At 42.8% G+C, this 27,561-nt stretch overlaps 1 protein-coding gene across 1 annotated transcript in view; it reads left to right on the top strand.

Annotated features, from left to right (window-relative positions):
• MYO16 (myosin XVI) overlaps nucleotides 1-27,561 on the top strand; it is a 545,578-nt gene that overhangs the window by 403,267 nt on the left and 114,750 nt on the right. The window contains exon 28 of the mRNA XM_090022346.1: nucleotides 21,720-21,822. Within this exon, the coding sequence (XP_089878472.1) occupies nucleotides 21,720-21,822 (103 nt within the window). The remainder of the gene's footprint in view (nucleotides 1-21,719; nucleotides 21,823-27,561) is intronic.

The following is a 27,561-nucleotide window of genomic DNA, read 5'->3' as shown; positions in this document are numbered from 1 at the left end:
AGTTTCTTTTAATAACTAATTAGAAATGAACATAAATGGTCTTCAGGACATGGGTTTTAGTCATTTTGTATTAACATTGACTGAAAAAATACAATAGTGAAAGAGAGGCCATACTGCACAAATCCACTGCTTCCTAAGCAATGAAACTTTAATCATTAGCATTAATACTTTTACTTTTTCACTTAATTGCTTCAGCTCCTGGCTTATAGAATTAAATTACCATCAGCTACCTGGTGAATCAGTCAGTCATTGAGGATCATGGATCTGGTCTGAATTCTTCTGGAAGTTATGGTTCCTAAGTAAAATCAGTGCCAGTTACTGTCAGTGGATATATAATAAAAATGTGAATTAATAAGGTCTGATGCTATTAAATGCTGTAAAAAGAGACAACACAGATATAAATGTCAAATGATAAATGTGAATACAGTAGGATTTGCCAACAGTAGCTGCAGTGGTTCAGTTGCACCTGCCTGCAGTGTTGGCTCAGTTTCTAAAGCTCATCAAATAGTCAGACAAAAGATTAATCAAAAGTTTTTGATCCATATCCTAAAAACTTATCTCAGATCTATGTATCAAAACCAAAAAACTAATACACTCAAATGATTTTAAAATACTGTGGTTTCTATCAAGATAATATGGTTCTTTAGTATCACATAATTTTCTGCCAGCATATAAAGACAAAAATAATGCACAAGTAATTATCTGTAATTGTAAGAGAGGCAGGTAAACATTTGAGTTATTCTCCTCAAGAAAGTTATTTGACAACAGATGATTATTGACTTGGGGCACTGTACACAGATCATTGATCCTGGGGCATGCACAGCTCAAAAAATGTGTTCTGTGGCTCTTGGCTGTATCAAGACCTTGGTTTATACCTAGGAGAGGAGGGAAATTTGACCATACCTAATTATTTTGGCTTTCCAGATAGGGAAGGGCTGGAATGCTAGCAACCCTTATATCCCTCAGACTAGGGCTTCTGAGGAGCCCTGAGATGATACAGACTGTTATATACTGAGAAGATATAGGCAGACTACAGTCAGAGATTTTCTGTTTGTGAGACCAAAGAATGGCCTAAAAAGGATTCCCCCATTACTGTAAATGCCTTGCTACCTAAGCCACTTATTGCTTTAGAGGAAGTTTAAGTGTTTTTATTCTCATAGACTGTTGGTAAGAAGGCCTGCAATAAGAACCATTTAGATTGAGGCAGCGATGGTGGGGGAAGGATTGGGTTGAACAGTGGAGAATAAAACAGGAAAGGGGGATTTAAACCAGATTAAATGCAGTGCCTTTTTCTGTGAAACAGATTGTGAGGTTTGGGATTTGAGGGGGGGAGACAACTATTTATTTCATTTGATACCATATTATGAGGTCGAGGTCTCCCTTTCTCTCTGGTTTTACTGGTGAACAGGTGTTCTCCCAGATCCTGATGTACCTCTCTTATGAAGTTGTAGGCTGCCACCAAGTCTCCCCTGAGCCTTCTCTTCTCCAGACTGAAAAGTCCCAAGTCCCTCAGCCTCTCCTCCTACATCCTTCCCTCTAGGCCTTGGATCATATGAGTGGCTCTCCTCTGGACTCTCTCAAGCTTCTCCATATCCTTCCTGAAGTGAGGGGCCCAATACTGGATGCAGTACTCCAGCTGTGGTCTCAGCAGGACCGAGTAAAGCGAGAGGATGACTTCTCTGTTTTTGCTTGAGATGCATTGGTGGATGAATGCCAGCATTTGGTTAGCTTTGCCCACCACCGCATCACATTGGTGGCTCATCTTCATCTTGTGATCAATCAAGCCCCCCCAAGTCCCTTTCGGTCATGGTGCTAGCAAGTGTAGCACTGCTGAGCCTGTAAGTATGCTGAGGATTCTTCCTTCTGAGGTGCAGCACCTTGCACTTCTCTGTATTAAAGGCCATCCGGTTTTGGTTGGTCCACCTTGAGAGTGTGTCTAAGTCAGCCTGTATCCCCAACCTGTCCTGCGGTGTGATGGCCCTACCCCATAATTTGGTATTGTCTGTGAACTTGGCCAGGTCACATCTGACTCCTGAACCTAGATTGTTGATAAAAATGTTAAAGAGTGCTGGCCCGAGTACTGAGCCCTGAGGGATTCCACTGGTAACACTGTACCATGTTGATTTGCTCCCTTCAACTAGTATTCTTTGGGTCCGACCCCGTAACCAGTTGCCTAGCCATCGGACCATATGATGATCTAGGCCACAGTTCCCCAGCTTAACCATGAGGAAATCATGGGCAACTAGGTCAAAGGCCTTCTTGAAGTCCAGATAAATGATGTCCACATCATCTCCTTTGTCCAGGGCATATGTTACCTGGTCATAGAAGGAGATGAGGTTGGTCAGGCAAGACCTGCCAGTCACAAAGCCATGTTGGCTGGCATTCATAAACTTGCCTTCCATTAGTCTGGTGTTAATGGATCCCTTGACAATTTTCTCCAGAATTTTTCCAGGGATGGACGTCAGACTGATTGATCTATAGTTCCCTGGCTCACCCCTGCTCCCTTTCTTGTAGATAGGGGACACATTGGCTCTTTTCCAGTCATCTGGGACTTCACCTGAGCACCACAATTTTTCAAATATCCCTGATAACGGGGATGCAGTGATGTCTGCCAGCTCTTTCAAGACCTTTGGATGCATTTCACCTGGCCTGCGGACTTCTGAATGTCCAGTTTCTCAAGGTCTTCCCTCATCTAATCCACCATCTAATTTGGGGGTGGGTGGCCCATCATCCACTCCCAAATTGGTTTGTGCTTTTCCTGGCAGTGTGATCATCATGGGAGGATGAAAACCTGATGTGGAGAAGTCATTTAGGAGATTGGCCCTTCCTTGGGCATCTGATGTCAGTTGCCCCGTTGGATCTCTCAGGGACCCAATACAGTCCTTGTTCTTTTTCCTACTTCCCACATATCTAAAAAGAGAAGTGGTGCAGGCTTCTACCCTGGGGGTTTTTAAGAGGAGGTTAGATGAACACCTTGCTGGGGTCGTTTGACCCCAGTACTCTTTCCTGCCATGGCAAGGGTTGGACTAGATGATCTACTCAGGTCCCTTCCGACCCTAGAAACTATGAAACTATAAAAAAGGACTTTTTGTTGTCCTTGATCTCTGTAGCAAGCCTAAGTTCAGTTTGTGCCTTGGCTTTTCTCGACTGCTTTCTGAAGGTGCAGGCAAGTGCAGAGTAATCTCCTTTGGTAATGCTTCCTGTTTTTCAGCTGGTGTAGGCTACTCTTTTTTAGCTTAATGAGGTCCAACAATTCCTTATTCATCCATAGGGGCTTCCTTGCCCATTGACTGCATTTTTTGTGAGAAGGGATGGCATCAAGGATTATGGTTTTGAGTGATGACCATTCCTCATGTACTCCCTTTTCTGAGGAGGGTATGGCTTCTGATTGCCTGACTGACCAGTTCTCTCATTTTGCAGAAGTTGGCCAGAGTTAAGAACTTCTATTTTACTGAGGGGTTTGCATGGTCTTTGGTGAACTAAGAAGGTGACCAATTCATGGTCACTGTCACCAAGATTCTTCTCGATCTGCAGATTGCTCACCAGGTCCTCCCCTTTTGTCAGAACTAGATCCAGCAATGCCTCTCCTTTAGTTGGCCCATAGATGTCCTGGGTTAGGTACAGGTCATCGATGCACATGAGAAAATGGCATGACCTGTCAGATTTGGCCATGCAGTCATCCCAAGAGATGTCAGGGAAGTTGAAGTCTCCCATGATGATCAAGCATCAGGAGCGTGCGGCTTCAACCAGTTCCCTAATGAATTCCCAATCTAGGTCTTCCTTTAGGTGTTGCTTCCCTTGGCCTTCCAAATTGCCTGGCAAGTAATCTATGACAAGCAATTAACTGTTAGGTGAAGTGCTTCCCTAGTAGATAGTCCTGCTACTAGTTAGATCAAAGCTACCTATGGTTTGTGGTAGCATGTGCTCCAGGAGCTGGGGAATTTTGCTGTGTTGGACAAAAAAGAGCTAATTAGGTGAACAGAAAAATGTCAAGAGGGTATGATAACTCAGTTCAAACCCTAGGTTCTTCTGTGGAAGAATATAAGACAGTGATACCCTTTCTGTATGGAACCACTCTTTTTTTTAATACTAGTATCTTTAGCAATGATTTAAATCTCAGTTAATCCCACACTGAAGACAGCAGTAACTTTGATGGATCAAGAACTTTTGACTCATGTACCAGTAATGAGTACATGGGTGGTGGGAATTTACTGCGCAAGTTGTTCCATGGTACTGATCCATGTAATCGTTCTTACCCTATAGAAGGCAGCTTGCTCCTAGGTAAAAACAGGCAAAGTTTCTCCAGTTTAGCTGTCCTTTACAGAGGGGCACAGCTGGGTTATGGTAACCCCTATTCTGTTAATTTTGGACCCATAAACAATTACCATCTCAGCTTCTCTATAATAACTAAACTTATTTTCCAGTGGCTTAAATATCTGCCTTTTTTTTAAAGAAGAAATTGCCACTCTTCTAGCCTCCTGCTCCAGCCCCAAGGCAGTGAGCACTTCCTATAAAGTGGGTGCTAGTAGGAGAATTAGGGTTTATAGATAAGAGGCAGGAACAAAAAGGTCCATTGGTGGATATAGGCAAGAAACCTGTATTCTCTCACTGTTGTGCAGACATGTCTTTCATCAGAGCTAATTAGTACCCCCTCCCCCCCGTACCCTCAAACCCTCACTGAGGCAGTTATACAGTGTTGCCTCTGGTCCAAGCTATATTACTTCTGGCTACAGAGGTATGCAGGCGTCAGGAACTTACTGTGATTCCTGCAGATAAAGGCCAGGTACAGATATTACACTTTTACCAGTGTAAGTGCTCAAAAAAACAGTCTAAACCTGTAACAGAACGGAAGCTCAGCACATACAGACTGGCTTAAAAATGGCAGACCTCAGTCTAAGATAGACAGCCTGCATGCTCCCCGTCCCCATCTCCCCCCTCAGGCAAATATGTGTTCTGTGCGCTACTGATCTAAATTATGCTGCTTATAAAAGCCATGTAATTTAGATTGATTCCACCACAGGCTTTTTGAATGTCTGTACCAAGATCTGCCTCTGGCTTGTCATCTCCATGGATCCTGGTTTTCTCTGATTAAAAAAAAATCCCCAATTTTTGGATTAAAAAAAGTAACCCAAAATCCACATTTTTTCTGTGATTAAAATGAAACACCTCTATATATTTATCTGTATATTAGTGACTTTTCATATTAATCACAGAAAAATGTGGATTTTGGGTTACTTTTTTAAATCCAGAAATTGGGGATTTTTTTTTTTAATCAGACAAAACCTAGATCCCTGGTCATCTCTATAATTACAATAGCAAAAGAGCATGTATGTTCAAAGAAGACAGTTTCCTGTTCTTGATCAGCCAAAAACAGCATGATATATTTGGGAAACACTGCAACGCTCAGTTCTCTGTTTACCTGTAGAGAGTAAATTAGTCTAATGCACCATTTTCTAGTATCTGTAAATACACGTGTAGACTCTGACTAGGAGCAAATTGCACCCAGTCAGCCTTGGCAGCAGGGGGCCACAAGGGACAGGGAGAGCTGTCCTGGCTCAGCAGGACACTTTGCTGCCAGGATAACTCTCCCAACCATGTGGAGATTGGGATGGGTCCCAATCTTCATGTGGCAGGGAGGCAGCTGGGACAGCTCTCCTCTGCCCCACAGAGATTGGGATCAGCCCCTGTGACCCCTGCCAGCCCAGGGCTGGAGCTCCTCTTGTCTGCTATAACAGGAGAGAAGCAGGACAGGAGCAGCCTTAAATTGGACTGCTGCTATCAGCAAATTCGGTCCCAATGGACAAACATTCAGAAGTATATGGGACCTCAGTTTAATCCACCTGAATTTTCTGTGCAGATAATTCAGGTGCATTAATTGCACATGTATATGCACACAGTGAGGAGCTAACAGGAACAATGAAGGAAGCAATCATGAAGCCCTGGGACCCCCAGAACCCCAAGAAGACCCTGACCCCAACCCCAACTCGCAGCACATCCTGGAGGGACCTCCCAAGCCCTGAGAACGATGCAGCACTGTCAGCGGGCCCTACTGCACATGCACAGACTTTAAAAGGGTCAATCAACAGCAGAAGCCACCATTTGTCCCTGGTTCTGGCATGAGATGCACAGGCAGAAGCCCGTTGCATTCCTATGAGCCCCAGGGCCCCCAGACTCCCAAGATTCCCTAGAAGACCCTGACCCCCAGTGCAGCCAGGAGGTAGGTGGGGCCCATGGTGGGAGGGAAGTAGCACAGCTGTGGGGTGTCTGAGAGGAGCCAAGGAGGGTCACGCCCTCCCCCATCTCCTACTTGGCCCAGCCCACCAGGGAGCCACACGACTGGTGCCACCTGGCATTTACCTTTCTCCTTTTCTGGTGGGGCAGAGACACCCCCCACAAGCCCCGACACCAGTGTTGCGCTGTTGGTGGGCCCTACTGTGCATGAACAGACTTTAAAATGGCCTGCCAATGGCAGAAGCTGCAATTTGTCCCCAGCTCTGGTCCAAGATGCATGGGCAGAAGCCCTTTGTAGCCCCAGGACCCCCAGAACCCCAAGAGGACCCCAGAGGACCCCAACCCCCAATGCAGCTGAGAGGTAGGTGGGGCCTATGGTGGGAGGGAAGTAGCACAGTTGCGGGGCAGCTGAGAGGAGCCGAGGAGGGTCATGCCCCCCACCCTAGCTCCCTACTTGGCCCAGCCCCTCAGGGGTCATGCAATCAGGGTCTCATGAACAAAGAGCTCAAAGAGGCATGCTTCTAAGCCCAGCGAATGAGTTAGTGTAGGAGTTTGCGCAGGAGGGCATGCATGAGGGGCGTGAGGCCCTAGGCAGGGAGCTTGAAGGGAAGGGTATGTACAGTAGTAGCCCAGACTACTACGAGAACCATGGTGGAGGGACGTGTTGCACCCTAAAGCTCTCCCTTGCACCTGGACCCCCCTGCCCTGGTACCACTGGGGTCTCTACCCAAATGGAGCCCATGGTTCCAGCCTCTACCGAAACAGAGCCTGCAGTCCCTGCCCCCACCTGGGCAGGACCCACAGCCCAGCCTCCGTTCAGACAGAGCCCCTGGCTTCCTGTGGAGGCTTCCTGCCACAGAGGCAGGCAGCTGGGTCTGAAAGCACTAACACCTCCCCCTGTGTGATGTGATCAACAGTGGAGGCCCTGGAGTTCCAGATAAGGGAACTCCAGGCAATGGTGCAATGGCTGTGAGTCATTACAGATGCAGAGCAGGAACTGGACACCTACTTCCAGATGCTTTACCTGATGGCTGACAAAGCCTTGGTGGGAATAAAGAGCTGCCATGAGGTGGAGCCAAGGGTTGCCTGGACGGAGGTAGTCTCTGGCCCTAGGAGGCACTGCACCAAGGAGACCATTCCCCTAGAGCTGCACAACCATTTCGAACCCCTCACACCAGCTGAGCCAGTTGAACTCCCAGCCCCAACATGTGAGGAAGGACAGCCACCAGCAACAGTGCCCAGAAGCAGATGCAGATGCAGAGTAACTGTGGTGGGCGATTTCCTCTTGAGGGGGATAGAGGGTGCAATCTGTTGCCCTGACCCTATAGCTCATGAGGTTTTCTGCCTCCCTGGGGCTTGTGTCCGTGATGTGACTGAGAGGATCCCCACACTCATCTGGCTTTTGGACCACTATCCCATGCTACTCATCCATGAGGGCACAAATGATGTGGCTTAGAGCAATCCCAGTCGGGTCATGATGACATGGCTTGGAGCAATCCCCAGGGCTCTGGGTGCTGGCTCAGGGGTCTGGGGGCTCATGTAGTTTTTTCCTCTATCCTCCCAGTCATGAGTCACATGCTCTGGAGGGATAGGTGCATCAGTGAGGTGAACAGAAGACTCCAGCATTGTGAGGGGTTTGGCTTCTTCGACCACACTCTGCACTTCAGTGAGAGAGGTAGAGGACTGCTGGGAAGGGATGGCCTCCACCTGACCTGATAAGGTAAGAAGCTCTTCTTTCCAGAGCTTTCCTTGACAGGGCTTTAAACTAAGATCAACAGCTTGGGTAGCCCAAGGGAAACTATTCTGACAACAGCCCAAGGAAAGATCATGTCCCATCACATAAGGAATCCTAGGGCTTCCCATGACAGACTCAACTGCCTGTACACAAATGCCAGGAGTTTGGGTAACAAGGATGAGGAGCTGGCCCTTCTCTTGACTAATAATGATTATGACCTTGTAGGGATAATAGAGACCTGGTAGGACTCCTGCTATGACTGGTCAGTAGGTGTAGAAGGCTATACCCTCTATAGGAGTGATTGTGTTAGGAAGAGGGGTGGGAGTGCAGCTCTCTATGTCAAGGTGCAATACGCTTCCCTTCAAACTGAGTTCATTAACCATGGAGAGTATCTTGAGACCCTCTGGGTTAAAATATGGGGGGATCATGGGGAAGGGGATATACTCATAGGAGTCTATTAGTGACCTTCAAACCAAGAAGAAGAACTGGATCTTGAATTCAATAGGTAAGTGGCCGAGGCCGCATGTTCCCGATGTATGATTGTCATGGGAGACTTCAACCTCCCTGACATCTTACAGGAAGAGCACATGGCCATGTCTGACAAGTCACATAACTTTCTCACTTGCACTGATGACCTATGCCTGATGCAAGAGGTCTATGGACCAACTAGGGGAGACGCACTGTTTGATCTAGTTCTGGCCAAAGGGGATTATCTGGTAAGTGATCTGAGGATTGAAGGCAAGCTTGGTCACAGTGACCATGATCTGATTACTTTCTCTGTCAAATGCAGGGTGGGCAAATCCCTCAGGAAAACAGAAATCCTCAACTATGGGAAGGCTGACTTCCACAAACTCAGCAGACTGGTGAGTCAGACACTAAGGGACCATGGCCTCCTAGGAAGGGTAGTCCATGAGGAATGGTTGTTCCTAAAGAACTCGGTTCTCAAAGCACATGGAGTGTCAACAGGGAACTCCTGGATCTCCTGAAACAAAAAAGAGAAACCTATACCAGATAGAAAACTGGAATCATCACCAAGGAGGACTACTCAGAACTAGCCCGTACCTGTAGGGAGCAGTCCAGAAAAGCCAAGGGAATAACCAAACTCAGGTTAGCCTCCAGAATCAAGCATAACAAAAAGTCATTCTTCAGATATGTGGGAAATTGGAGAAAGATCAAAAGCAACATTGGCTCCCTGCAAGATCAAATGGGGCAGTTGACGTTGGACACCCAAGAAAAGGCCAATCCCCTAAACAATTACTTTGCATCAATTTTTCACCCTCCCAAGAGAATCACATTGTCAGAGAGGATGCACAGCATCCAGGGGTCAGGAGATGGGCCCACAATTGACATAGATCAGGTGAAAACACCTCGAGAGGTTTGATATCCATAAGTCTGTGGTCCCAGATGGATTGCACCTATGAGTCTTAAAAGAGCTGGCGGACATCATAGCGTGCCCTATGACCAAGATATTTGAAAGCTTGGGGTGCTTGGGTGATGTACTGGAAGACTGGAAAAGAGCCAATGTGGTCCCAATCTTCAAGAAAGGGAGGAAGGACGATCCAGGGATCTACAGACCTATCAATCTGATGTCCATCCCTGGAAAGATCTTGGAGAAAATTATCAAGGGATCCATCTGCAACAGGCTGACAGAAGGCAACCTACTGAATGCCAGACAACATGTTTTTATTACTGGAAGGTCCTGGCTAACCAACCTCATCTCCTTCTATGACCAAGTGACACATTGCCTGGACAAGGGAGATGAGGTTGATGTTATTTATCTGGATTTCAAGAAGGCCTTTGACTTGGTCTCCCATGGTGTCCTCATGACCAAACTGGGGAACTGTGGCCTTGACCATCTCATGGTCCAATAGCTGGGGAACTCTCTCCAGGGTCAGACCCAAAGTGCACTAGTCGATGGGAACAAATCAACAAGGCACAAGGCTACCAGTGGAGTCCCCCAGGGCTCAGTGCTCAGGCTGGTACTCCTCAATACCTTCATTAATGATGTGGATTCAGGTGTCAGATGTGGACTGGCAAAGTTCATGGATGATACTAAACTATGGGGGAAGGCAGTAATGCTGGAGGACTGGCTGGGGATACAGGCTTACCTAGATTTCTTGCAAAGTGGGTGGACCAAAACCTGATGGCATTCAATGTAGAGAAGTGCAGGATACTACACCTTGGGAGAAAAAAACAGCATCATACCTAGAGGCTTGGTGGTCCTACGTTCACTAGCATCGTGACCGAAAGAGACTTGGGGGCCTTGGCTGACCACAAGATGAACATAAGCCACCAGTGCAATGCCGTGGTCAGCAGAACAAACCAAACTCTGGCATGCATCCACCGATGCATCTCAAGCAAAACCAGGGACGTCATCCTCCCGCTTTATTCAGCCTTAGTGAGGCCGCAGCTGGAGTACTGTGTCCAGTTTTGGGCCCCCCACTTCGGGAGGGATATGGATAAGATTGAGAGAGTCCAGAGGAGAGCTACCCACATGAGCTACCCAAGAGAGCAAGCCTCATGAGGAGAGGCTGAGGACCATGGGACTCTTCAGCCTGGCGAAGAGAAGGCTTGGGGGGACTTGGTGGTTGCCTATAAGTATATAAGAGGGGTGCATCAAGATCTGGGAGAACAGCTGTTCACCAGGGCTCCCCAAGGGATAACTAGGTCTAATGGCCACAAACTTCTAGAAGGCCAATTCACACTTGATATAAGGAAAAACTTCTTTATAATCCGAGTGTCCAAGGCCTGGAACAGACTCCCCCAGAGGTGGTGCAAGCATCTACTCTGGACTCATTCAAAAGGCATTTGGATGTTTATCTTGTTTATCCCTGCAGACTTCCTACTTCTGGCAGGGAGGCTGGACTTGATGATTCCAGCCCCTAACATCTATGAAATCTGTGAGTTGAGTCCTACTAGTTATAGTTAGTTATATCCAAGTTGAGTTGACTTAATAAACATGCAGCCTATTTAAATATGTATTTTTATTTTATTTATCTTATCTTTTTTTCCACATGTCCAGGAAAATGCATATTGTATATCATAGCCTCACGTGTAGTGTTACTTACTTTCCTTCAGTGATTCACATTTTATGCTATATGTAGGGTGAACAGCTTCTGAATTATGTGATGTTCCACAAATCTGAGGCTTGCTCAACAGATGTCTGGAACCAGAAGCTGTGTATCCAGAATCAGAAATAGCTGCTTTAGTGTAGTGTTGCAAGCAAGCTAATGAACTCTACTGAGAAGTTAATTAACATGTCCTAGCTTCCTATAATTTTGGTAAACTGCTTTCATAGGCAACCTGCAGAGAGGACCAAAATCTGAGAAACTCTTGGGAATAGGGTCAGGATATTACTTCCTCGCAGTAGCCCTGCAGTACAACACCAATCTCTTCCCACACATTATTTAAGAAATAAATTTCTTTTAAGTCCACTTCCAGTTCTGTGTTAAACCAGAACCATAAAATGACTACAGCCCCACTGCGTTGCAGAGTACAGCTGTGCTATCTGGCACTTTATTAACCGGCACACTCTATTAACCAGCATGCCAATCAACGCGGCAAAAGCAAAACCAGAACCAGAAGTCCCACCGTGGCACTTCCAATTTCGCCAAGTCCCACTGCCCAGGGCAGAGCAGCCTGTGTGGGGCCCCTCTCCCTGTCTCCTGGCACACTGATGCCAGGGAGTGAAAGCCCTAGCACACTGGACATGGTGGAAGGGCCGGTGCCCCGAACGGGCGGTGCCCCGAACAGACGCCTCTCATATAACCGGCATATTTGATTAACTGGCACTCCCCATTCCCCCTGGATGTCAGATAACACAGCTTTTGCTGTACATGCACTGGAGCCCTGCCAGGAAGAGTCACCAACAGTTAGCTCAACTTCCTCCCTGTACAGGTTCTGAGAGAGTTAATAATTCTCTCCCTAACTTCAGCAAAATGTATCCTCTATCCTGGAAGAGAAGTATACCCAATTGTTCCTGAATATCCCAGGTACCAGCTACAACATGTTTGGTGGGAAGTTATTGACACTTCCTGTTCTGAAGAATGTGTGCTTCTTCTTGCTTTACCAACATATGAGGCTTCCTGCTAGTAGCTTCTCCTGCAGCATTTTAGACCAGTTTGCAGTTATCCTCAGAAAAAGTCTCCAATCTCTCTTCATTTCCCTGTACTTGATGAGTGATGACCACATTTTTCCATGATTAAACTGAAACTCGACTAATATAGAAATATAGATAGCTAGATAATATACACACCACTAATATAGATTTCTCTCTCTCTCTCTCTCTCTCTCTCTCTCTATATATATATATATATAAAAATGTGGATTTTGGGTTACTTTTTTTAACTTCAAAAGTTGAGAATTTTTTTATCAGAGAAAACCAGGATCCCTGGTGAGGACTAAATTAATTCCTAAAATCCCAAATCATTTTCAGTAAGATGTACCTGTTTCTTGGCTGCCACAGAATGAAAGAAGGACATTAGGTGGTCCAAGGTGGTACACTGTCATCTCAGGCTCACCTCACTGGTGAAGTCTACTTCTGAACTTCCTGTGAACCTAGGGTACAATATTGTGCCAACAGATCCAAACATTGGCTCTCATAATCCATTTCCTTGCTTCCTGTAGTGTGCCTCTCCTTCCATTCCAGTCAGCAGTGCCAGTGATCCATTGATGTGACCTTGTAGAATGGGATAAATAAGTCTTCAGTGCACATAATCTGTAAGATAGGTTACTCCCCCTCAGAAGCTCACTCATGGGTCCCAGTGGCAAGACAGCTGATACTGGAATGGTATTAAGTCTGGTAGATTGACAAAGAAGACAAAATACATTCTGTAATCCATATTTTTTTGTAATAGTGAAGCATTATACTATTGCTTTGTTGATGCATATCTGGAAGGGAGAGGGGTTGGTAGAGGAAACACCTGTTCATCTGAGGTTAATATAAACATTTGGAGAGTTCCAGGTACATATTTGTGTTGTAGAACTAGCTGGTCGTGATGTCTCATTTTTGTCAGTTTCTTAAAATAAATGTATTTTTATATTGCATTAGCAAGATGAACTGGGAATATCAGCTTTAAGTAAGGAAACGTGAAAGTATTGTAATGCAAATTTTTAGCAGATGTTGTGAATTCATTTTTATTTGCATAGCTGAATCAAGTAATCCCAAGAGCTGAACTATAATTTAGTATTCTATTTCTTATTCTGCTGCCACATTATCTGAGATGAGGAAACCCCTGCTTAATTGCATGAAGTGCATGAATAAATATTCTAGGATTAAGACACACATATTTTAGTTATTTTTTGTTGCCAGAGTTTGAAATGCAGATGTCTTGAGAAAGTTGAGGATTGTGTGGCCTAACATAAAATAATGAATATTAGACATGGAAAAATCTTAGGACATTATTCTATCCTCACCAGCAATTCAATATTTCCTTACTTTTCTAGGCATTCTGGGTTAAAGTGTGCTAATTGACTACATTTTTTAAACTATTCCAGTCTTACAAATTGCACAGTCACATTATGGGTTCCATATTGCTTTAGGAAGTGGCCATGTGAAGGTTATTGTGAAATCACATTAACAGTCAAGATGTTTCGCCTGGTAATTTATGTGTTTATTTTTATTTTTAATATTGTCTACACTTTTGTTGCCTTATCTCAGCTATACTCTGTTAATGCCTATTTGTTGTCTATCATTGGAGGTCTTTGAACATTGGCTCAGTATGATGAAATATCTTCTCACCATTTTGTAGTTAAAAATATATTGATTGATAATGTGGAAAAAGTGAACATTGTAAAATAAGCTTCTGGGACACTGTGACATCATAAGAAATTTTATCATGGCAAAACTTGGAGAGCTGGTTAATTTGCCTAAAAGTATATTTCAGGAATTACTGTTTTCTAAATTTCTTCTGCCCATTATATTCTCTGTCAGATTAACACAGAGAAAGTAAATAATCTACTTTTTTTCCAGGCTGAACTTAATTTTAATTTTTGTGCTTAATTTTAATTTTTTCATAAATTTGTCCTTTAATGCTGTACTATTCCATGCAGATCTAAGGTAATAATTAGGATATTAAAAATCTTGAAGCAGTGCTGAGGCACCTGCTTCAGAGCTTTGATACACTGTCATTTGTATTTTTCTTTGTTTCCAGCCATGAGGGAGATTAAAATGTATGTATGTGTACCTCCAAACAAACCTGAATTATTCCTGAAAGCTTTCATGAATTAGTCCTAAAATGAAATGTATTTCAACATTTGTATTCCTTTCATCTAATAATTATTTAATCCTATCTAAAAAACCCACATGCAATCAGATTTGCCTAGTATTCATTTTTTATGAGTTCATTATGCTTTTACATTAGATGGTACGCCCAAGATTTTGATTACATTTATTTTAAGATTTGTCCCATTAGTTAGGGGTTCATGTTAGATTTACAATGCAATAATTGGAAACTTGTATACTGCATTTGCTTTATCCCCTGACTTTCTGGACCTTCCCCAGTTCTCCATAAGTTTTCAAAAAGTAATCAGCTAATTCCTTTAACCCCCAAGAATAATTCTTGAATGTTAAAAGATAACTAGTGTTGAGTTTGTATGTGTGCAGACATGCGCATGTGTGAGCACATATCTGTAATATTTCACCAACATTTTCTACTGTTTTGGTAGCTGTTCTCACAAGGTTTCTTTTACCTCTCATTTTTTCAAACATCTATGATTTCCTTAAAAGGCAAAGAATTTTTCTTTGTAGAGAGGTCATTGATATCTTCTGGCTTTCATACCATACCTTTTCTAATACAAACCTTGTCTTATCCCTGCCCCCCACCCTCTACCAAAATCCAAACCACAAAGGCCTGAGATATGAATGCACATTGACAGGTTTTACAAATAAAGTCTGTCTCTCTCTCATATTTGATAGACAGGCAGTTTGTTGTCTGTGAAAAAAGTGCCAGTTAAATGAACAAACTAAAAAAGTAATCTAAGCATGTGATACATCAATCTTCCTGGCTGTGGAAAAAAAAGAGATTTGCTCTGGAACAGGAATTTTAGAGTTCAGCAATTTTAGAGTACCTGTTTATAATTCTTTGTGATGCTAATTTTCATTTAATGGAACTAAAAACAGAAAAAAAATTGATTATTTTTTATTTTTCTTAATGCCTTATCTTTTGACTACTATGGTTAGAATAATGTCATTTTTAGTTGGAAAAAATAATATGATTTAAAAAAAGAGAAAATGAATCTGCAGCTTATAAAACTGCAGTAGCAGGATTGAGTTATTCCCCATCCCTTCAGCCATCATTGGTTATTTAGAAATACATTACTTAACATTGCTACCAGGAAGCAACTGTTGACACTGGATTTGGACTCCAACCCTCAGACCAGCCACAACCTTTCCACTCTGAGGCTCTCTCTCGTAGGTGTCAGCAGTCTGGAGGTGGGATGCTGAGGCCCACAGGCCCCCTCCAGCAGGGTGCATGAGACAGGCTGCTGGAATGCCCTCGATCCATGGTGGCTTTATGGACCCTTCCCAGGAAACAGGGATGGGGATGGGGACCCCTCTTAGGGAACAAGATGGGAAGGGACAGGGAGGAAGAGAAAGAGGGATGAGAAGGAACTGGGAGGGACCCTTTGTTAATCTCAAGTCTCTGCTTTTGTATTCTCTTTCCCCCTTGATGACTCCTGATGTCTCTTCATCTGTGGCTGTCTCTGGTTGGCCGTCTCTCTGTGGTCACACATTCACATAGCCTTCTGGGCTTTCTCCTAATTTCGTCTGTTCCCCCAAAACCAGTCTCAGGCCCCCCTGCTGCTCTGGGGCCTTGTAGCTGGTGTCACTTATCTCATTTTATGGGACAGTATGGTGCATACTTCCTTGGTTCCCAGGCTTTGTGTCCTTGTTGTGTTAGACAACCTGTTTGCCTTGAAGGCTGTGATCTTGTGTTATGGCATGCCCCCCTCAGTTCTCAGGCTGTGTCCATCCATTGGCCTTGTCATGCTAGAAAGCCTGTCTGCTTTCAGGCCTGAGATACTTTGTGTGTGTTAGACCCAAGCTCTTAGAAATCAGTTAAACCCTGCTGCCCATCTTGAACCCTTATAATGCATATATCTATACCTATAAGCCAATTCCCGCAAAAACAGACCTTTAAATACCATTTCCATGCCAATGGCAACTACTTGCCATGCTAAAGTTTCATTATTTAAATAGCAAAAAGAAAAAAAGCCAGACAGATACCAAGTTATTTTGTAACAAGATTTGTGTGTTGGTATTACATGGAGTGTTATCACTGAAACAAAAGGGTCATTTCTGATAGTTGAATCAGACTTCAATCCCTCCTTTCTTATCTATAAAAGTGTGGAAGTGTTGAGAAAAGTTGCACAAACAATAGTCCCGCTATGAAGAATATTAAATCTTTGTGGATTTAGTTCAAGCCAAATTGATGTGTTTGAGCTGCTAAACCCTCTCTTTTGTGCTGCTTGTACTCTGTTTTGTGTGTTTTTCCTGTTTCAGTGTCATGGGTCAGATTCTGCCTTTTTTGCTCATAATCAAATGGTACTTTACATTGCAAGTAGTCTCACTGGAATCAAGCCTGCAGTGTTTGTTCTAATGACTAAAGATTTTGTGTGTGTACAGAACTGCAAGTACAGACACAGCCCATATATGCAAATTCATATACATAAATAGAATTTTGTTGATCTTGAGAATATTACTTAAGGTTATGTGCTATTACCTGAACCTAGGAATATTCCATCTCAGCAAAAAGCAGCTGACCTGTTCTTGTCATCTGTGGGTTTAAGGAAGTGACGGATTCAGTATTCCGTATTTACAAGCTATATGAAGTGGTTATATTAGTGTCAAGCTACCCCCTCCACCAAAAGAACAAAACTCAAAAAACCAAAATGATTCCCCGCACTTCCTCTACCACCCCCAGGCCCAAGCTCCCTAAAGAAAAAAACACTCATCATAAACAGGGATCCTGGTTTTCTCCAATAAAAAAAAAATCCCCAATTTTTGGATTTAAAAAAGTAACCCAAAATTCACATTTTTCCATGATTAAAATGAAACACCACTATATTATATATCTATATATTAGTGGAATTTCATTTTAATCATGGAAAAATGTGGATTTTGGGTTACTACTTTAATCTGAAAATTGGAGGTTTTCTTTAATCAGGGTTACCACAACATGTTGGGTTTTTCCGAAGATGTCCCTTTTTTTGGCCCCCATCCTTGTGTCTGGGCAGGTTTTTAAAATGCGAGCAAATGTCCAGTTTTTTGCTCTGCCTCTGCTTTCCTGGGGGTTAACAGCTTGGCTGTTTGGGGCTGAGAGAAGCAGGCAAGGTGATTGGTTGTTGGGGGTATCATGCTCTGCGCACAGGCCCCAGCAAGCTGCTCCCGGGTAAGAGACTATGTATGTATGTATGTATGTATGTATGTATGTATGTATGTATGTGTGTGTGTGTGTGTGTGTGTGTGTGTTCATACAGGAGCTGCATGGGCAACAGGGCTGCAGAGCAGGGGGATGAGGGTTGGGAGTAAAGGGCACTGGCAGGGCTGGGCAGGGAAGGGAGTTTAGGAGTGAGGGGTAGAGGCAGGGTACAGCTATATCAATGCTCCCCCCCCCAACCCCCTTCCCTCCACCAAAAAAGGTGTCCTCTTATTTGATTCTGGAAATATGGTAGCCTTAGGTTGAGGGGGGCACTATCCACAATTGACCACAAATGGTATATAACTAAGCCAAACTGTCCAATCTGTATGTCAGCCTGCTTCACAAGGCACAAAATACACTGCCCCAAATTGTCTGTGCAATGTGAAGGTCAGGCTGGGTAGATTGCTGATATACCTGCTGAGCAACAAAGTATTTAGTTAGGGAAAATGGCCTTCTCTCACCGCTATTTTTCAATGTGGGGAGGACAGAGGGAATAAAGAAAGTGACCCTGCTACCAATTATCTAACCTACTTACTGCCCATTGGCATAACCACTAGCAGTAGCAGGAAAGGTGATTGCAGCTGAAGGAGGTCTTGCCATAGGCTTGCGGCTTTGGTCCAACGGATCTCTTATGTTTGTCAGACTTAAAGCTTTTGTTTTGGAGCTGTTAATCGGAGATTTACTCTCTTTATTCCATACAGCACTTTTTCGTGATTTTATCTCGTATTCCTCCCCACAAGTTAGGATGTCACAGGAGCACTGGGCAGGCTCACAAGTCTGCAAGCTATACTGTACATTAATCATGTTGGGCAGAATATACAACTCTGCCCTTGGGAAGAGGCCAGATTTCTGTGTCCGTACAAGGCTGCATTAGGCCACAATTTTGAAGGGAAAGACTCTCCTTTTAGAAGGGGTGGATGTCTCAAGCTGCCAGCACTACCAAGATTACATTTACATAGAGTTAAAAATTGATGCATCTGGAAGATTGCATGTAAATTGAAATTGAATTATACAAATCTGTGCTACAAATTCAGAATGTGTGCAGTATTATCTGCTATTATGTAATGACTGGCAACAGATAAAGGTATTATTTTTTGCTATTCAATTCAAATGACTAATTTGTAGAGGACACCAAGGTTACTACAATATGTGTTAGACAATGGGAATTACAGCATCTGCTATAATAATGATATTTTATTAGTAATGTGCATAGTCCTTATTTAAGTTGATATATTTGGCCTTAGGGGTATTTGGAGCTTTCAAAATGCCATGGCATATGTGAAATAAAGCTAATAAGTCCAAGCCACACAGCTGGCTTCTCCCTAAATAAAAATTTGATAGAATTAAAGTCTGAAAAATAGTTAAAAAATTCAAAAGACATGACATTCATTTTGGAGATAAGTGATATGACAGTATCAGGAACAAAAGTATTTGTGTATTTTAAATACTTACATATCCATTACTATAACTTTTGAAAACTCCAAGTCTTTGATATACTTAACCTTGTAATGTAACAGTGAGATAATGAAATACTTTTATTTACATTTTACAGATAAGCAGTTGAGGCACAGAGAAACTAACCCCTTTGTCCAATGTAAAAGAAAGTCTGTGGCAGACCCAGGAAATGAATCTAGATTTTGGAGTGTTCCTTCTCCTCCAGTAGTGCCGTAGCTTAAAGTCCTCCCTTTTCATCTAAGAGTTCATTTTAATTAATAGAAAGGGGTCCTAAACTCTAATCAATGAGTAAATACATTTTCATACTATCATAGACTTTTGAGAACAGAAAGGACCAGCAGAGCATCTAGTCTGACTTCCTGTATCAGATAGGCAGTAGAATTTTATCCATTTATGCTCATATGCAGTTCAGTAACTTGTGGGTGTCTAAAGTAGGTCTGATCAAAACTCAAAATTTCAGGTTTGTGGGGCAAATATGGGCTGTTTCTAAAATATTTTTCTGAGATTAAATATGCTTACTGGGACCTGGGCAAAGGGTCAATTTTAGTTGGGTCAGTTTCAGTGCTGCTATTAAGTGATGAGCACCAGTGAAACTGACAATATTCATGTCAATTTTAGTCAGCAGCTGCTGGAACTGCTAGAGTCCTGGGCCAGCTGGCTTCCCAGCTGCAAGAGTTGGATTGTTCAGGAAGCCAGCTAGCTTGATTGTCTGGCAGCAATGTGGTCCTCCATCACCAAACAGTCTGCAGGATGGATCTACTCCAGAAGTACAGACTCTGGAGGCTCTGTGGCAGTTCTATTATGCATCTATCCAACTGCTAACACAGAAGTCCTATGGTCCCTAGTTCCACATGCTGGGACTGCCATGGAATATGGTTCATAGCTGGCTGCCCAGGATAAAACAAGTATTGTAGGCAAATTTCAAAACCTGTCTGTGCTCCATTGGAAGAATCATCAAATGTGACATGTCTCCAAAATGCTTTCCTTTCAGGTAATTGAAATTAATACTCTAATGGAGAATTGCATCAAGTCTTGCTTTAAAGATTACAAAACAAAGAATCTACCACTTTTTTCAGTAGTTTTTTTTTAGTCATCCTCACTCTTAAAATGTGTACCTTATTCTTGTTTTGATTTTGGTGCCTTAAATTTCCAGTCATTGTTCCTTGCAAAATCTTTTTTTCTGGTACATCAAAGATCTCATTATGACACAGTATTTTCCTTCTGTGAAGTACTTGCGCATTACATTATAAACAAGCATTGTCTTGATCTTCCTTTTGATAAACTAAACAGATTAAGTTTCATAAATCTCTTACTGTAAGGCATTTTAAAGCCCTCAAACGGTTGAAAAAATACTAATTTTAAATTGGTAGAAACCTTTCTCAACACAGTCTAACCACATCACTTACAAATGAATTCCTCCTTAATATTCAGGATGCCACCTTCAGAAGGAGAGCTCAGGAGTGTGCCTAGTCTTTGGGGTCAGAGCACTTTGCTAGGAAGCAGGAAATGCAGGTTCAAGCCCCTTCTGGTTAAAGGGAGCATATAATCTGGGCCTCCTGATCCCTGTACAAATGCCCTAAGCATTAAGTTATTGGCCTGGTAAGATGGGTGGGCTCTCTTCGCTCCCACCAACAAAAATTTTAAGATGTCTCCAGCCTTGCTCACATAGCTGGCCTCACGTAGCTGGCCAGTTTTATTCCCATAGGCCAGCATGGGCTATGCTGAACAAAAACTATGTATAAGTGCCAAAAAATGCAATTACACAGCTACATACATGCCTTTTATGCATGCAGAGTGGAATAGGATATAGCTTCAGTCTCTAGTGTATGTGAGAGTGGCTGTTACTGGGAGTAACACCCCCTGCCACTCCCTTCAGAGTAATTTCAGTGGCATTTTTCTGTGTTTTTAGGATTTGGGTGGTTGGGATTGGACCCTTGCCAACCCACGCTCTTGCCACAGTGTAGACCAGACACAGCCAGCTTGCAGCACAGTTACACAGTGGCAGGGGCAGCCTCTGGGTATTATACATGCCCAGGCCCAGATTAATACATAGGCAGACTAGGCACATGCCTAGGTCCCTGAGCTACGGTGGGTCCCGGTCCTTCCCTCTTGTGGTGGTGGTGTGAATGGCTCTGCCCCCCTCCCTTTCCTTCCCCTCTGCCAGCCTTGCTGCTTCAGTGGCTGCTTGCTAGGGGTGGCTCTGAGCCCTGCTCCCTGCAGGAGACAGCACTGGGATAGGGAGGGGGGTCTCAACCAGTCTGAGACTCACGAGCTTGTTTGTCTAGGACCCACTAAAGGGTTAATCTGGCTCTGCACCTGCCAGACTGGGGAGGGGACAGACCACAAACAGCAGATAGGGCAGGGAGGAGAAAACAGGTGGTTATGGAGCCCAGGACAGGGAGCAGAAGGCTGAACACAGATAGGGTAAGGAAAGGTAACAAAGTGGCACTCAGGGAGGATGCAGGACTAATCTGTTGGACTTCTGCCAAAATTGTTAACCCCTTTGATGTAGATGGATTGCAAAATAATTTTCAGGGTGTATGTCATACTCTTAATACATTTCATTACAGGATGTTGGGAAGCATCCTAACAGCATAAACTTCATACACATAATGTCTGTCTGTTGTCACCACACTTAGAATAACTGCTGAGTTTTCAAGGTAGGTATCTTTGCAGAGATATGGTACAAATCCACAGAGGAATTTACGAAGATTTGAGACAGTGACTGTGCCAGCACTAGAACTGTGGTGTTTAGACTATTAAATCATGTAGAACTGAGATGGCAACTAACAGCTTTGACAGATATACCCTCCAGGTTTGGGATATGCTTTTGTATTACCCAGTTGAACAAATATTCCTCTTCTGATATTTTTCAGGTATAAGGACTTGGCTGATACAGCAGTGGGAGAGAAGAAAAAGCTGCCTGCCAAGGAGAAATGTCGTCTTGTTCTTCAGCAGTGCAAATTACAAGGCTGGCAGGTTTGTGACCTACAAAACAACTAAATATCATCTTAGATCTTTAAACAAGCAAGCTGAATCAGGTCCATTATGGGAAGCCACCACATTCTTTGCATATTGCTTGATTTCTTGGTGTAGTTAAGACTTTAAGTGTATCCTTTGGAATAGAGTCAATCCAATATATTGAGCTTAGTAGCTCATCCCTAGCTAGGTTCATTAATATATACAGCAAAATCAAGAAGCATTCTTGTTGGGAGCAAGGAAGTGCAATTAATTATACATACATACATACATATTTTGATTTAGGCCCATATTTTTAAATGCATTGAAGTCCCTAAGTCTATGTCTTACAGATTTTCCAAATGCATAACAACATCTACGTTTTCCCATCAGGCCAGCTAATGAAGGAAAGCATGTGCTCTAGAGTCATAGATTTAAGGCAGGTGGGGATGGATCATTATGATCTTCTAGTCTGACTTCTCCTGTAACTCAGGCCAAAACTTATAAGCATGACAAAAGATAAAAATAATAAAATAGTGTCATACTCTCCATGCAGATTTCTTAACTCAGCTTCAGCCTGAATTCCAGGGCTATATTCTGTACTCCGTACAAAAATATTCCTGTTAAAACACATTCTGATATAAAGATATGATATTTTAGCTTCCAAGTAGGCAAAATTGAAAATGTCACTAATCTCAGAACTTCATTTAGGGCTACAAACATCAAGGTGGGAAAATGCTAAGGAACTGTAATTATATATTGTGATCCAAATGGGAAGTGCTCTGCATGATGCCTGTCAAGTTCAGCTCTACAGGAGTCAGAAATAATGCTACAGCCGAAGAATATAAAAGCTTTTGGCCAGCAGTAAATATCTTCAATTCAAGACTTGTATTTGATAACAAACCTGAAACCTTGAAAGATATGAATGTAAAATGGGCATGATAAAATAGCATCCCTGCTGCACAAAGATTGAAGTTTACCATCTCAAATTATTTTGTAGGCTCCAAGTGCAAGGTAATGTAATCAGTCAAAAGTAAAAGTAAATACAGCAGATATGAACAAAGAAATAAATTACAATATCTTAATAGGGGAAGTGGGGATTTACTGAATTTCAGCTGCTCTACAGAAATTGTCTATGTGGTGGTTTTTGCCCCACAATAAGTGAAAGCTAAATTACAGTAACTTATCCATGTTTTGAGGGCTAAGCTATGATTGGTTAACTTCCAAGTAAAACCAGGGTGAGAGCATGTACGTGGACAAATACCATCGAGCGGCTGATGTTCTGTAACTCAGCAATCCCTAACTCATTGTAATATATTTGTTTATTCCCTAATCCAGTGAGGAAGAGGGTGTCAGAGTGGTTAAACTTGTACCTGCTCATTCAGGCTAAGGAGTCAAGATGGCTATATATGATGCTAACCACATCACTCCCTTAGGTGTTGTTGGTTACAGAATGTGCTGTCTTAACCAAATAAGACTGTTGGAGCACCCCAGCTCAGGCATACCTAGATCCTATTTATTTGTTTTGATATAATACAGAGTCCTTAAAATCAGAAAACACCTGAGAGATTCATGCAGTAAATTAAATAGAAATGAAAAGTTTTGAATAAAGGATCAAGGATTAAGAAGAACATGAAAGGAAAATTACCTGACAAGTGACTGACCTTTCTCCCCACACACATGCCCCAAACAATGGAGTTCTATGAGGAGTGGGAAAAAAAGTGATCATGACTTAAGAACAGAACTAAGATGATGAGAAGAAAATAGAAGCATTTTAAGGGTTTGAATTTTAAGGGTTCACTGTAGATAGATGTCCAGTGAATACAAGACTGACATCAGCACATTACGTGCCAAAAAAAAGCATCCAGATTTCCAACATCAGTGAGTAATGTTTGTCACACAATCCTTCTTTTTCATTATCTTTTTTGACTTGTTTGACTAATCATGAAAGTTGAACTTTAAACAAGAGTCTAAATAAGGAAACTTACACAATCACTAGTTGTCATGGATGCCCTCCTCTATGCTGCAACAGCAGAGGCATTATTAAAAGGAGGGAGAGAAAGAAAAGGAGAAGAGGAGTTAGTAACACAGGATGATGTCAGCTAACAAAGCTAGAGAAAAGGAGTCATCGTGTACTGCATCACTAAGAATTACATAGGATGTAGGGGTGTGTATAACCAGTTTAGTCAGCCCTGGTGCCACCAGTAATTATTTCAAATGAATCACTGTTAGCATAGGAAATTTACCTGATGTAGGGGATCGTGAATAAGTCAAGGCAGTGTCTTCCTTGGCACTTTCACTTGTTACTCCCCAAAGAACAATAGCTGGCTGACTGATGCATATAAAATCTCAACGAAGTCTGAAGTTTAGGAGAAAGTGATGGAACTCTAAAATAAGTCCCCCTCTTTCTGTGACATCAAAGGAAGTGACTGCCAGCCATGGTGTAAAAAGCTGAGTTGGTGCCTGGGACAAACCCTGCCAGAAGTTGGAGAGGGGGGTGGAAGCTTTCGGGTGGCAGTAGGGCACAAGTTCTGGGGGAGCTGGAGACGCATGGGTTCTGAGGGCAGAGGACAACGGCCTTACCAATGCCAATGAGCAGCAATCTCAAATGCTAGAGTAGGCTACTGTAGAGCAGTGCCACCATCACCCCCAATCCCCACAGAGTGTGTGCCCTAGCAGCACTGCCATGCAAGAATTTCAAAACAGTTCTGGCTGCTGCCGCCATGCGTGCTCTGCCTGCCCCAGCCATTAGTCTTAAAGTTTCCTGGGAACTATTTTGGAGTCCCCACTTTGCAGTGCTGATGGAGTGCAAAATCTGCGTGGATTGGGGAAGCACACCTCTTGATAAGGCACTTTGGGCAGGTGCCCCTCTCAGTTGACCCTCGTTGTGCTCCTGGTTGCCAGTAAATTCAGAGATGGAGGAGAAATAAGCACATTCTGGACTACTTTTTCTATAGCAGAATGAGACTGGGTGCTAAGTTGTTTAACCTTGTCACTAGAATTTTGGTGCTTCTCACATGTTGTGTGATACTGCCAAAAAAAAAAAAAAGAACCTTTGTGCCCAGGTCAGCTCCAAGAAATGAAAAAAAATGCACATTTTCACATTTGGTTTAACTTGGCATTTTTTTCTCCAGCTTTTTAACTTAACTAATTAGTCTGAAGAGCTTTTAATTACCGACCATCAATAACAATATCCCCATAGCTTACTTACTGAACAAGTTCCCTTATCTGCCCCTGCCTTCAAATACTAGAGAGATGATGAGAAAAAATATAGAGGATAGTAAGCAAAATCCAGAGACCGACTCTATTCATGCATTATTTTCTAGTGGTTTATAGAATGAAAGAGGAAACACCCTCAGCTGACCATGACAGTGCTGGCTTCATAGCTTCCGTGTTGAAAAGAAACTATTAGAAAAGCATTAGTAGTTTTATGAAAGTTTGTTATTAGCTGAACCAAAGATGACTCTCACAAGACAAAAAGGAGCTATTATTGAAGCTGGCATGTAACAGAGCTTCTACAGATGCACTTAGTTTAACTACTGCAGTGTGAGTTGTAAAAAATCATAGTCTTATTAATGAAAGACATGCTTTAATCATTTCTGTTGCTAAATAGAGCTTTCTTTTCAATTAAATATTGATTCAACTGGTGTACAGCCATATAACCAGCTGTAGCTGCTTGCTACAAAGAAAACTATTAGCATACTGCTATGTAAAATAGAAAATCAAATCTCTAAATCCAAGTACAGAAGTCATAGTCCATCAATTTTGAAAATAAAATCAGCCTGATCCAATAGATTTTTTTAATCTGAATTTAATAGAAGTTTTGCCATTGATATGAGCAAAATCAGGATCCTAACTTGTGGGTCAAATTCAGCACATGTATTAAATGACTATTAAGCTATCAATTTACTGGAGAAGTATCTACTAGTCTCTGCATGTTATATAATCACTTTGTGGTAAGAAACTCGCCAAGTCATTGCCATTTTCATTTTTTTACCGTGCAATAATGTGTTCACTAAGCAAAGTGAACTCTTCCTAAGAAGTCCAGCTTTGCAAATATTAACATAGTTTGGGACAAATACGTGGCACAAACAGTCCTTGGCTATTCATACTGACAGAAGGAATCTTTCATCTTTTGGACTGTCATTCCTCACACTGTTGAACTTGCAAATATGAATTCAATGAGGATAGAATTAGCACAATAGTTCATTGAGCTTCCTTGTTAAAACTTTAAATTATGACTGGGAAAGTCAACAGTGTAAAGTTAGCCTTCTTCTCACATTGAAAGCATTATTTGTGAATTTTTTGTTTTAAAATTATCCCAGAAGGAAAAAAAAAACTCTTGGCTGTTTATGCAGCTATCGAAAGTTAGCTTGAAATGCGTTAAGACTTAATTAGAGTGGCTCTTTCAATTTTTGAATACTAGAAATGCTACATTGAGTTAGAAACAGGAATCTCAAATATTTTATAGATATTTAAAAGTCTTGTTTTAATATTTACTTTAACTTTTGGAGTGACTTCTAGCTCATCTACTGAGCCCTCAGTGATCTGGGCTGATCATAACACCTGAATTAGTCAGATCTTACAAACAGAGAAGAGTGGGACAAGGTTTTTAGTTGAGTGAGAAGGCTCAAAAGAACAATACGTTCTGAGGGAAATAGTACTGATAATTCACTAGTTCTCTGAGAGTTAATACTGCCCAACCATGTTCTCTGATAGTCTGTGTGGCTGAAGATTATGCTAGTACACTCACAAAAATGACTAGTAATGAGGTTATAGCTCATAATGTTCCTAGTTCAATCCTTTCCAGCAGAGCTGTCCAATTTCAGAGTTCCTGGGGGCCACACAAAATACCAGTCATGGACCCCAGGCTGACCACCATGTGGACTGCATGCCACAGGGGCTACATGCCCTATGTCCCTTCTCAAAACTCACCATGCTGGCAGCATGAACCCCCCACTACTGTCACCACCATGCAGGCAGTATAAGTCTCTCCACTGCCATCTGTCCCTCTGAAAACACTCCCCTGTCCCCCTGCCCCTTTTTGGGCATCATGAGCCCCTTCAATTCACACCCCCATCCCTGTCACACAAGCAGCTCTAGCCCTCACTTCCATCACAGGCAGCCAAGCATACACTTCCCTACCACATGGGCAGCGGGCTCACAGGGCCTCTCCTGCCATGCTACCCTGCCTCAGAGACATTGGCCACTGAAGCAGTAGGAGTAATAAGGGGTACAGGAGACAGGGAGGAGTCCAGAGGCCTCATGTAAACTCCTTGCAACCTATGGGCCACCCATTGGACAGCTCTGGTCTTCAGAATGGAAAACCTTCAAATATTAAGATATTAAAAAATATGGATTTTTAAAAACAATTTCATGATTGGCTGTCCAATATGAGGATAATGTCTGCCAGTGGGGGAATTACTGGCGAGTTTTAAGGTGGTTGAGGAGTCCAGTCCATGCTCTGCAGCAAGATTTTTCACAAATATGATAAGTGGTGTCTTGGAGGGGGTACAACGGTTGGCCAGGATGTTGTGTGCTTTCCTTCCTCCTCTGCCATTTCTCAGGTTAATGAGCAAGACAGTTGTCTTCAAAGTGGGCTGTAGCTTGATGTATGATTCAGCACCACTGAGACCTGTTACCAGCCAGCACTTCCCAGTTTATAGAGTTGATACCCTTCATAAAATATGCTTTTATGGTATCCTTGTAGCACTTCCTCTGCCCTCCATGGGTTCTCTTACCATGCCTAAGTTGAGAGAA

Source organism: Crocodylus siamensis, chromosome 1, assembly GCF_052110815.1.
Source record: "Crocodylus siamensis isolate JL-2025a chromosome 1, ASM5211081v1, whole genome shotgun sequence".
NCBI classification, from domain to species: Eukaryota; Metazoa; Chordata; order Crocodylia; family Crocodylidae; genus Crocodylus; species Crocodylus siamensis.
This window is presented reverse-complemented; position numbering and strand designations above follow the sequence as displayed.